At 58.8% G+C, this 12195-nt stretch overlaps 1 protein-coding gene across 2 annotated transcripts in view; it reads right to left on the bottom strand.

Moving 5' to 3' along the window:
• Positions 1 to 3025: 3025 nt before the first annotated feature.
• AHRR (aryl hydrocarbon receptor repressor) overlaps positions 3026 to 12195 on the bottom strand; it is a 78340-nt gene continuing 69170 nt past the window's right edge. For both annotated transcript variants that reach the window (XM_059416792.1, XM_059416793.1), the window contains 4 exons: positions 11259 to 11458; positions 7923 to 7984; positions 7631 to 7769; positions 3026 to 6806 (listed from right to left, as the gene is read on the bottom strand). In XM_059416792.1, coding sequence (XP_059272775.1) covers positions 5747 to 6806; positions 7631 to 7769; positions 7923 to 7984; positions 11259 to 11458 — 1461 coding nt within the window. In that variant the 3' untranslated portion in view covers positions 3026 to 5746. The remainder of the gene's footprint in view (positions 6807 to 7630; positions 7770 to 7922; positions 7985 to 11258; positions 11459 to 12195) is intronic.

The raw sequence follows: 12195 nt of genomic DNA, 5'->3' as shown, positions 1-12195 counted from the left end.
GGTGAGGAGTGCGGGGTGGGGGGGGACAGAGCGGCCCGGAGGGGAAGGAGCAGGCCCCGAGTTACGGGGGGAGGAGAGGCCCCTGGTCAGAGCCCGGCCCCAGGCCCCAGCGAGGAAGAACAGGTGCTCAGCCCCCGATTTCAGGGTTAGCCTGTCGTCAGAAGCACCATCTGCCTCCCCGCGAGGGAGAAGGGACCTTCCGCAGTTCCCTCGGGGCACTGCGGGGACAAGCACGTCCTGATGTCGGGCAAGTTCATACAGGCGGCGAGGGGAGGAGCACGCAGGAACAGGAACGGAGCCAGCCGGGAGCCAGCCGGGGGGACGGGAGTGGGGCGCACACAGCGCGTGGGGGCAGGAAGACCCAGCACCCCCAGATCCGCCGACCGCTGAGCCGGGCAAGGGCAGTACCTCTGGGTACCGCGACGGCCAACCCTTTTGTCATCCCATCCGTACCTGGAACTTACAAAAATGTAAATAAGAAGTTCACGTTGTGTTTGAAATTGTGACTGTAAAGGCATTTTGAAATTAATAAAAAAAATTTGCCAAAATTATCAAAGCTTTTAGGACTTTATTCAAAATACAACAGCATTTCACATTCCGCACTTGGAGCCTGTGCTACTGACACTTGTGTTTGGAGGCAGGACTCCCTGATAGCTTCCTCAGCCAGGGGGTGTGCCTATTATTCATCGTGATTATTAATCATTAGAATTATATATTGTATATTACATATATAATTATAGTAATTACTTAATTATAATGTAGTTTTGATTAATTATTAATATAATAGTAATATTGGGATGGCTATTAAAGGACTTTTTTCTCCTTAAAACTAGAAAAACAAAATTTGATGAAAAAAATTTTGACTTCTCTTTCTGGCAGACCAAATAACTGAAAGGCTCCTGTGAAACACTGGGTGAAAATAGTGAGCTCCCTTGTAAATCACCCTTTTCCTGAGCTCAGGGAAGCGAGCAGGAAAACAGCCCTGGAGCCCGGATGGGTGAGGGTGGGAGGGGCTGCTGGCTTTCACACCCCTGTGGGGCTGGGGCTCCTCCATGGAGCCAGGATGCTCAAGGGGGTGTCAGTGCCAAAGCCGACCACGGAAGACAGCAAAGCCCCTAAAAGCAGTGTCTCCCAGGCCGCAGGCCCCCTGAGTTGGGGAAGCCCCCACTCAAGAACTCGCAGCTGGGAGCCTGCACTCCTCTTGGGTCTAACCCCCTCCTCAGCCTAGCGGCTCTCACTGAAGCCCTTTGACAGAAGCAACCCCAGGAATATTGCTGGGGATCCCCCCAGCCTTGCAGGGAAGAGCGGAGTGCAGTGCCATGTCCTAAAGGCCCTGAGAGCCCTGTGTCCTGGGAGGACAGAGCTCTGGGTTAGCTCCAACTCGGCCTCTGTTAAATACACATGAAGGACAGAACCAGAGTCACAAATGCCAAAGCAACAGGGGAAGGAACAGAAAAGCGCTGCAATCTCGTGGGGGCAGAGGGCGGGAGAGAAACCCCAGAGGACGGATGTGCCTGCAGTGTAGCAGCACATGCAAACCCAGCACCTAGCACAGCGCCAGCGAGTGCGTTCAGAGCAGGCCGGCGGCTGTGAGAAGAAGGCGGAACGCATGAAAGAATGGGGTGGCCCAGGCCCCAGAACGCGTGGGGCCGCGGTAGTAGCCGACAACGTGGGCTTTCTGTCAAAGGCACTGTCCGTTTTTTCGGAAGGTGCGAAATGCATGGGCCATAAAGAAAAAGACTGCGGTGCTGAAATGTTAAAGTCTCGCGTATTTTATAAAAGACGAGCCACAGACAAAATCTGTAACTGAGATGCTGCTCTCCTGATAAAAAGAACGTGGACAAGTCAACCAGGTGAGCCAACAAGTGCAAGAGACCAGAACGGGGGCAAGTGGACTCCAGGCGGGGGGCTCCCTGCGTCCCCAGGAAGGCCGTGGGGGCCACTGCTGACCTGCAGCCCACACGCCCCTCAGACTGAGCCCAGGGCTGTTCCCATACGGAGCCTGCCTCTAACCCCCATCAGGTGGGCGTGTGACCTGCAGGCCCTCCAGGACCTCATCCCTACCCTCTCCTTGTCCTCTGGCTCGGGCCCACGGGCCAGCCGCAGCCCTGCAGGCTGCCGTTCTGTGACGCTCAGGGCGGCCTTGCTCACAGACTTCCACCTGACTATGCTCCCCCACTCGGTCTGTGTCGCATCTGCCCCTTCCGTGCGTTGCGGAGCCGGGTGGTTCTGGGCTCATGTGTCCCTGTGCACATGCACCAACGAGCTCTGTCTTTCCTGACTGTGTCCTTAGCACTGTCACAGCCCTGGCACTCAGCACCAGCTCAACAACACTGCTGGTGGACGACAGAAAGGACACGCACATGAGACAACTCGTGACCATCTCACCCCCAGGTGGACAAGACCCAGGGGCCTGACCGTACCGAGTACTGGAGGGTGTGAGACCCGGCGGGGGCTGGTGGACTGCTGCTGTGGCCCGGGTGTCCCTCAGATTTCATGTGCTGAACCCTCCTGCTAGGCCGTGAGAATGGGACCAGCGCCCTGAAAATAAGAGACTCCACAGCTCCCGCATCCGCTCACCCAATGAGCTCACAACGAGGAATTCACCACCCTCCACCGGGCCACACTGGCCACCTGATCCCACAGCTGCACGCACGCACGCACACGCGTGCACGCAACATACACAGCTCGCGCGCATCACGGACGCATGCACACATGCACAGCACACACGCGCACACTTAGTCATGGGGAATAGGTGTCTGTTCCCTATGGGTCAGGGCAAGTCTGGGATATTCTAATGGCGCCCGGGAGGGTCGCCCAACCCTCAGTGACGGGGAGGAGAGGGACTGGCACGTGGAGGAGGAAGTGGCCTCCGCTGTCCTCCTCGAAACTTTTGGTGCCAGCCTGTTTATTCTCGCCTTCTATCCAGAAGGACAGGACTGTCTCAGAATGTAAATTCACCAACACACACTAAAGGAAATACAGTTGCTTCATCTGGAAAATCAAGTAGACATTTCTGTTTATGGTAAATATGATTTAACCTGGGATTTATTTTACATCAACATTGCATATTTAATACATACCTCAGTATCAGAAATATATTTGAAGGCTCTTACCAAAGGCAAGTATTAAAACAGTGTTAAAAGTTTCATTAAAATATATCCACTTTTTAAAAATTCAACAGGTCAGTCTGGATATCGGAAACTTTTTTCCTCTAGTAGAAGCTGTAAAAGTATAAACCGTAACTTGTGTTCATGTCCTCCTGTTCATCCATGCCCACACTACGTTTGATTTTAATACTTTTTAGCATATAAGCAAAAGCTACGAGACAACAGAAAAACGTAAGCCTAGCATTAGTACTGATAATGACATTTTAGAGCAAAAGTGACCGCTTTGCAGCTTCTCGTTCCATCATTTTCCCACACAACGCTTTTTGGGAGGGGCATGTGCTGACTCAAGGACATTTTGGGGTGCTGACCCAGTGTTCAAGGGGCCCCGGGATGGTGGGCATCTCCAGAACACAAGACCCCAGAGCTGACTTCCAGATGTGGAATTCTCCGTTAGCACAGCAGGACCCACCTGCCTGCCGACTGCAGGGGACAGGATGAGGCCCACGCATCCGACTGCCCACGGGGAGGAGCGCCTGGGGACCAGGGGCCTCGAGGGCAGCGGTGACTGTGGGCTTCAAGAGACTTCTCCCTGGGGCTCTCATCTGGAGCTCATCTGTGGTCACGCGTGGCCTGGCTACGGCGTGCAAACTCGCAATGGCGTCTGAATCTCACCTTTTCAGTCCTGTGTTTTCTGAATCACACGTTACACGCGTGCAATTCTCCCCATCTTCTGCATCCTGAGTTGGGGAAGCCAGGCATCCCTCTTGGGGGAGCCCCCGTGCATCTCAGGACACAGTTCTGCAGCCAGCCGGGGCCCGCTGGGTGGTTCCTTCACAGAGGAAGCGTGAGGCTCCCTGCCCTCACAGGAGGGAGCCCAGGGAGGTGCACGGTCCCATGCAAGAAAGGGCCAGGGCTTAAGTGCCGGCTTTGAGTAGGAAGGAAGGAAGAGCAGTCCGGGACTCTGCCCCGCGTCTCGGGGAGCCAGGGTAGGCTGTGCTCAGCCTGAGAACTGCGTGAGGCAGGTCCGGGCCAGCCGGAGGTCGCCAGCAGGTGTCCCTCATGACAGGTGGGGGAGACTCTGGTGGGGGCAGTGGGGATAGTACAGCACCAATGTCACCTTTGGCAAGGCCTCAGGGAGGTGAGTTAGGGAGAGGCTGCTGGGCTGGCCCTGGGGGGCCACATGCTGACCACTCCCAACCCCGGGCTCCAGAGGGTGACCGTCTCTGCCCATGCCAGGAGGATGCCTTCAGCTCCTGCCATCCCATAAGGGGGACCCTTCCGCAAAGCTGGCAACCTGTTTAGGGGCACCACGGGTGGTGCCCAAGTGTCTATAAGACCCTGTCCACCCAGCTGAGCCCCGCGTTCTGACAAGGGGACCGTGCATGAGCTCTGCTTTGGACTGAGAGCCCAAAGCCATGGATGCTGGAGCGAAAGGCCCCCCGCGGAGAGCAGACGTACCAATGGTGGAGAGGCAAGTCTTCCCCAGGGACTCCTGCCATCTCCCGAGATTCCTGGCAGAAGGCGACCTTAGGGACAGATGCCCTTGTTTCCGAGGGGCAGGAGTGTGTCCACCATGGCGCAGGCGGGCTTGGCGGTGGGCTGCGTGCCAGGACAGCACAGCCGGTGCCAACAGCCCTGCCGGGGACAAGGGGCCATCGCTGGTGCTGATCATGGGAGACGCCGCTTTCTGAGTCAGCCTTTGCATCAGGTCTCCTGTGGTCAGAGCATATGACCTTCACGGTTTTTCTAGAAAACATCCCCTGTCCATCTTATGTCTAGTGAATCTTCCTTAGGTGGCGATTGGAACTCTCCTTTGAAAACCGACGCGCAGCCTCCACGAACAACTTGACTTCTGCCTCTTCTCTCTACACGTTGTCCTTCTCTCTGCTTCCGAACCTGGACTCTGTAAACTTGAGCTCTGCCGCGTACCGGACACGGAGTAGCACGACCACCTATGGAGGCCCCTGATGATGCTGGACAGACTTGCGGGAGGAACGGGACACTGTCCTGCCCGTCTCCACTCTGGGCGAGGCCCCAGACTCGGCTGTGGGGTCGAGGGGAGCAGGCTGCACATAGCACAAAGGGTGGGACCCAGCGCAGACCTGCTCTTTCGCCTGGAACGTTCCAGATTCCTACCATGAATGGCGGCACGGTCACCTGTGGCTCGAGAGAATTACATCCCTCACGTACACCGAGGGTAACGGCCACCCTCTGCCGTACCCTGCACAGAGTGGGTGGCCCGCCGTTGCAGCGCAGGCGAGCTGGGAAGCAGGCGTGGGAAACACTGGAAGCTACTGCGTGAGGCCGCTCGGCCAGGAGCCCACTGTCCCCCAGAGAGCAGCGGATGTCCTCCGGGCCGACTTGTCTCCCTTGGGCCTCTTTGTGAAAACCTTAATCCTTGAAAGAGAAATACTGTCCTACTTGAACAGACTTCAGACCACTTTGCACTTAAGAACCTGTGTGACGTTTACCAAAAACAGACTATGCCATCACACATGCTGCCCACACCTAACAGAGGACTGAGCTAGGGCAGCCTCGCAGAGTGTCCCTTCAGAAAGGCTTGGATCCTGTGCGCACCGCCCCAGCTGAGGGCGAGTCTGAGCATGGACAGAGGCAAGCTGTGGGAGCAGCCCACTCTATGGCAGGAAAGCGCCCTCGGGGGCCTTGGGAGGCATCAGCGTTGCCACAGCGCTTTTGGGGAACATTCCAGGCACCCCGCCCTGGCTGTGACTGGCCCATGGTGGTGAGTCCAGGGGCTCTCGTTTGACAATGGGCACGGTCCCCGGAGCTCTGCAGTCAGAGCCCAGTGCAGGGGGCTGGTGTCCCTGTGCACAGAAGTTGGGGGGAGGATCTGGCTCAAGAAGGCTGTGCGCACGCCCCAGGCAGGCGCAGTGTGCGGGGCAGGAAGGGACCAGCTCCCGCCCAGCTCTGAGGGGACCCCTGCCGCTCAGGGGAGCCTCCAGCAAGCTGCGCCCCAGGTGCGGAGCATACAGGTGGGGCCTGGCTTCCAGCTCTGTTTTCAGGTGCATCCTGGTAGGGAACGTGACCATCTGTCTCTTGGCCAGGCCACTGGCTCTCAGCCACACTTGGCCTGGGGACATGGAGTAGCCGTTTGCTGCATCCTCAGACCCAGAGTCACTCTCCATTTTGATGGGCACATCAAGCGACAAGATGGGGCTGCACGAGGCTCCCGAGGGCACAGGCCCACCTCGAAGCTTGGTGTCCTCAATGGAATAGCCTGCCCCTGTGAGACGCTGCCCTCTGGGCTGAGAGAGCCCACTGTCCAGGCTCCCCTGGGGGAAGGGGCAGCTGGGCAGAGGGCGCACCTGGCCCTGATCGCCGTCCTGCAGAGCTCTGCCGGTGCAGCTGACGTAGGCACGGGGAGAATGGCCTCCTGGGTGGCAGCTGGGTGAATTTCTGAAAGCAGTCAGGCCGCTGGCGTGGATGGGGCCCTGAACGCCTGGGCAGGGCACGCAGGAGCCTCGGGACACAGCACGCACGGAGAACGGGACACTCTCGCTGGGCCCTGGCTTCAACTTGGTGCCCCCGTCCTGGCCGTGCTTCCCTGGCATCCAGCTCAGAGGCTTCACGGGTCCAGGCGCCTCGAAGCAGCAGCTGTAGGCGTGCATTTCCCTCCACCCTTTGGCTCCTGAGCAGCTACTGGGTACCCTCCTGTGCTCGTCTCCTCCCCTGTCCCTGAAGAGAGGAGATGGCCCATCAGACAGAGCGGGGAGAGCCATCATCTGACCCCCTGGGGTGGGGTCTCTAAGGGAAGGCATTGGATTTGTAGGGGAGCCGCTGGGCCTGCGAGGGCTGCGCGCCCCACCGTTACACCCGCTACACCTGCGGTCCGGCACCGGCCCGGGACCTCGGTGCCAGCACCCTCCTCTCCTGATGACCCTTCCACGGCCGGCTGGCTGGACACCCACGTGGGGCTCTGCGAGCCCAGGCGTGACGTGGGGGTGCAGGGAGCGGCATGTGCCTCCCACGCATCCCCAGGGAAGTATCTCCAGGCGGCCTACGCCATGGGTCGTGGGACAGACCCACCCCCAGACGCAGATGCAGATGCAGGCAGACGCCCTCTCCCGGCAGCTTCCACGAGCCGGGCCCTGTTGCCGGCATGCATGCCACGGCTCCCACAGCACCTGAGTGGCCAGGAGGATGGGGCGCAGCCCTGCCGCACAGCCAGGCCAGTCCTCCAAGCAAGAGGAGCCCTCTTGGTGGCGTGGCGGCAGGGGCCTGTGGGAAGACGGAGTGGAGGGGGCTTCTGAGTGCAGGGTGAGGGCACAGGACAGGGTGGCCACCCAGGGTCCAGGTTTCAGGCGAGGGTCCCGGCAGCCTTGGCCACACCTCAGATGTGGAAGGACAACTCCTGGGGTGGGAAGCATGTCAGGGCGTTCTCCAGGTGTACCTGCGTGTTACCCTAAAAGCAAGGCTCACCTGTTACAGTCAAGGCCACCAGACGGCAGCCAGTGTCTCTTCTCCTCCTGAAGGCCCAGGTGGGCCTCAGCACCACTTACCCCGCAGCCCCCTCGGGCTTAGAAACGAGGCCGGGGCCACTCCTGAGGCCCAGGCATGGTGCCCTGGCTGGGACCCGGGCCCAGGGTCCCGCGTCCGCTTGTGTCCTGAGCACTGCAAGGTTTTCTCCGCTGCTCCTCCCTGTCAGGGTTCAGAGAGGGTGCTCAGCACGATGCCCTCCGGCCTGGGTTTTGGAGCAAGGCCCCCCAGCACTGGGGCAGGGAGAGCCTCCGGAGGGGCACAGACACATTTCAGCCTTTTAAAACACAGGAGACGGTGAATCTGGAGAAGTACCTGCGAGGTGGCTGGGCCGCCCGTGGAGGTCTAGCTCACCCTGCTGTGCGGCAGCTCTCGCCCTGTGGAGCGCAGACAAGAGGAGAATACACGTGGGTCAGTTTGTGAGGCCGCAGGGAGGGGCGCCGTGCTGCTGTCGCGGCGTGTCTGGGAGAGAAGACACTCTCTAATTTCTTCTCTTCCATCAGCGGCAGGTCTGCTGAAAACTCCAATTCACATGATTTCTCAAGCCAAAAAAGGGCTAATGAGTTTGCTTCGAAAGCAGATACACACATACAACGTGCTTTTGTGTTTTTCTGGATGACCACAACAAAGACACAGTCAATTTTTATGATTTCCAGTCGTTACATTCCATAAACTCACCAAGAACACTAAATTACTGAACCATCTTTCATAGGGCAGCGCGCATACACACGCAGAAATCACAGAGCTCGTGATAGTAAATTCTGAGCAATCTCATCCTCATAGATGCTGCTTCATTATTTTCAAAAGAAAAAAACAAGGCTTAAGTGACTTCCCTTAGGCCACCTCTTCAGCAGACTCAAATCCAGGCCAAAAGACCTGAGTCAGAGCTCCCCGCAGTGCTGCTGCTCCCTCTGGTCATATCTGTAAAGACCGGAGTTGGGGGAGCAGGGACCCGGGAGCAGGGACCGGGGAGCGGGGACGGGGAGCGGGGACCGGAAGCAGGTAGGAATTCTGAAAAACCCAGGAAGTGGAAACATTATCTGCTGCTCTCTTAAAACGTCGGGTGGAGCCTCTGTGCTCTGCTTTCTAGGTTTGGACGAGACTCTGTAGGATATGACGCCAGTCCTGATTGAACCGTCCTGTGTGCAAGCTTCACACGCCCTCAGGGAGGTCGCGGACAGGGGTGCTGGGCGACCTGCTGAGCCACACCTGTCCCGCCCACCCCAGGTGAGCTCGTTCTGTGCAGGGGGGCGGGGGCACTTACCCCTTCGGGCACCTGGGGCAGCGGGAGCCCACTTCGCACCTCAACCTGTGTGAAAAGCCAGGAGAGGTTAGGGTTCCCCTCTTCCTTGGTTTTAGGGGGAAAACATATGGAAAAGAGGAAGCCGAATGTGAGGTTCAGTCATAATTAAGCCCAAACCAGGCTGAAAACGGAAAACTGGGCCCGTAAAGGAAGGCGGGAGTGCAGGGCTGGTCTCGGGGTGCAGGAGCGGTGAGAAAGCGGGCTCTGGGCGAGCAGGTCCTGGGGGGGCGCTTCCATGCGTCAAGGGTCAGCTTGGTCCCTCGCCTGTTTTTACAGGCTTGGCCCTTGGGTATCCTGGTTTTCCTCCCTCACATTTAGGGTGTGTCATATCTTTAAAAATAAGGGGCGCATACAGTCTCAGCCAGGGGGCCTGGGGGCTGGAGGGGGGCTCTGTCCCTGGAAGCCACCCCTCGCCCTGCACTCTTCCCAGCGGCAGCTGAGGGGGGCTCACCGTCGCAGGGCGGGGAGGGGGCGGACCATGCTGCAGGGGCTGAGGGAAAGTGGCCCTGGGAGCCCTGCCCCCGCCAAAGGACATGCTCCAGGTTTTCTGAGCGGAAGGTCGGCCTGAATGAGCCAAAGGGGAACGGTGGACTCTGAGGGGGGATGGACAGTCACACCCACAGAGGGAGGCTCGCAGACCTGGTCCTGGGGCAGGAGAGAGAAGCCTCCTGGGGAGGCCCTCCCATCCCGGGGCCACATGGGGGGCGGGGGGGGTTGAGCCGGAATCCACTGACGGGGCCACAGGGCCCTGGGGCTCCCTCTGGATGGGACCCAGGTGTGGGGGAGGCTCGTGCCAGACATCAGGCGACAGGTAAGCAGGACTCAGGACTACGAAGGGGATCCTGGTGGGTGTGACGTTTCTGCTGTGATGTGGCCGTGAGCACAGTTACACTCACGACACTGAAAGGGACAGGCAGAGAGGCTGAATCAGAGCTAACCCTCATCGGGCACCACAGACCTGAGAGCTGAGGGGCTCAGACCAGCCCCGCGTTCTGCGCTCGGACCCCTCCCCATCAGGCAGTGGGTTAAGGGGCCGGCACCTCCCAGAGGAGGCACCAGGAGCCGTGAAGCCGATATCTCTGGTAAGGGAGGGGAGAAGGAGCGGATGCCCCCGCCTCCCAAACGTCTCAACACAGCAATAATGGGGCAGCATCTGAGCCCAAGGCTTTCCCTGGTGGCGGGAGGTGGGGGGGGGGGGCAGGGGCTTCCCAGAGGAGGAGATGCCAGGGCTGGGAGTTCCTTGGACAGGTCACCATGTGCGGGGTCATAGGCAGGTAGATATCCCCTGCTGAGAAAGCCTTTCCCCCTGGGGCGAGCGTCCCATGGCCCTGGCCGAGGGGACTTGGCTAGTGCACCTGGAAAGCTCTACTGGTCGATTTAAATCAGCCTGAGAGCACAGCCCTACTTCGAGGGCTGGTCCTACGCCCCGTGGGAGTTGGATGAGGCACCCCCGCAGCCCGTGAGCAGCTGGCCCACTCCAGGGAGCACTGCTGAGGGATCAAGACTGGGTCAGGGACTCGGAGGGCCTTGACGTGTTGTCCCGGTAGCTGGTGCGGTCAGATGTCAGACCTCCTGCCCCAGCCCTTGGTCTCGCTCACTGAGGTGTGGAAAACACAGACACACGTGGTTTTTTTTAGAGAGAGCGCGCACATGGGGTGGGAGGAGGGGGAGAGGGAGAGAGAGAACCTCAAGCAGGCTCCACACCCGGCATTGCTTGGGGCTTGATCTCACGACCCCAAGATCATGATCCGAGCTGAAATCAGGAGTCAGTCACTTACCAGCCCACCTCCCAGGCGCCCCTACAGAGGCACATTTTGAATTACTCCCAGGACACTGATCCACACAACACAGACCACATCTGTTCCAGAAAGTGAATTGCCAAGAAAACTTGATACAAAGTATCTCCTACACTGGAAAGCTGAGAGAAGTCTGGGGCGGGCAGAAGGGGCGTTTGTCCCCTGCGGGGACACCGGTCCCCTGCATCCATCCCCGCGCTGAGCCTGGTGTCGGGAGGGAGGACCCGGGCACGGGAAACAAGGCTGCGGCCCCAGCCTCCCACCCGTGATGACAGGACCCAGGGCGTCGGCTTTGAGACCGTGACTGAGGGGGTTAGGGACATGGTGACGCAGGCGATACGTAGCAGCACCGTCCACAGTCGTTCGTCAGAAAGCATTTCTGCCGTCTAAGCCTTCCCGTGTTTTCTATACAAGGTACCGGCTTTAAACCCCAGCCTCGTGGTGTTACTGCCGGTCAGAAATGAGGAGAGACTGGGCAGAAAATACTCCTGTGGCCTCGCCCCCGGCCTTGCCCGCGGAGTCCGGCTGCCACCCCAGGGGACTCACACTCACTTTGCGTCCGTCGGGGCCGGGACGTCCACCCTGTGCCTTGCCCCCAGGGACACGTTCTTCGCTCTCGTCTCCGCCACAGGAGGTAGGAAGACGGGCACCACAACGCAGAACAGCGAGAGCCGAGGGGGCAGGGCTGTCCCCGATGGTGCTTTCCTCTTCTGTCCGAACAGGAATTTTAGTTTTCCTTGAAACTGCATTGTCTGGCGTTGAAAGACAGAAACGAAGGCGCGTGCACAGGCCGATTAGCGACACTGCCTGCGAACGCGGGGCGCACCCTCTCAGAACAGAAACGTGGAGGAGAATCTTATCCCGAGTCACTAAGGAGACACACACCAAGGATTCCTCCATGCTCGGCCTGCTGGGGATGGGAACCGTCCCAGGGCCTTCAAAGCGAGTCACAGTTTCTCTGCGGTCTCGGGAATGTCCTTTAACGGAGAAGTGTGTGCTCGTGCGCGCACTCCTGGGTGTGCAGGAGTGGGACCCTCGCCCGGCGAGCACTAGTGTGCGTGGCCATGAGCGGTCACTGCCCCCCCCCCCCAAAGCCGGCCACCAGCTCTTTCAGCTTTAACTCTCCATTTCAGACTGTCACCCCTCCAGTGACGATGGAGCTTAGGGACAACTTGATTTTATCTGGAGTATACAGAGTGAGTTGAACGGCCAACAAGTAACTTAGGGGTTTGTGATAAAAGAAAATAAAAGCTCTTCGCACAGTAGAAAAGTTAATCCAAGTTACTAAGTGCCTTCAGGGCGTTTCTGCCCTTGATGAAAGAATGAGGCCACACTGTGGGCCTCTGTTTCTCTGTACCCGTCCAGCCCGCACCCTCCCTCTGTTTCCCTGTACCCGTCCAGCCCGCACCCTCCCTCTGTTTCTCTGTACCCGTCCAGCCCGCACCCTCCCTCTGTTTCTCTGTACCCGTCCAGCCCGCACCCTCCCTCT

This window comes from Mustela nigripes, chromosome 12 (genome assembly GCF_022355385.1).
Source record: "Mustela nigripes isolate SB6536 chromosome 12, MUSNIG.SB6536, whole genome shotgun sequence".
Lineage (NCBI taxonomy): Eukaryota > Metazoa > Chordata > Mammalia > Carnivora > Mustelidae > Mustela > Mustela nigripes.
Note: the sequence above shows the minus strand (reverse complement) of the source record. Positions and strands in the feature narration are given on the sequence as shown.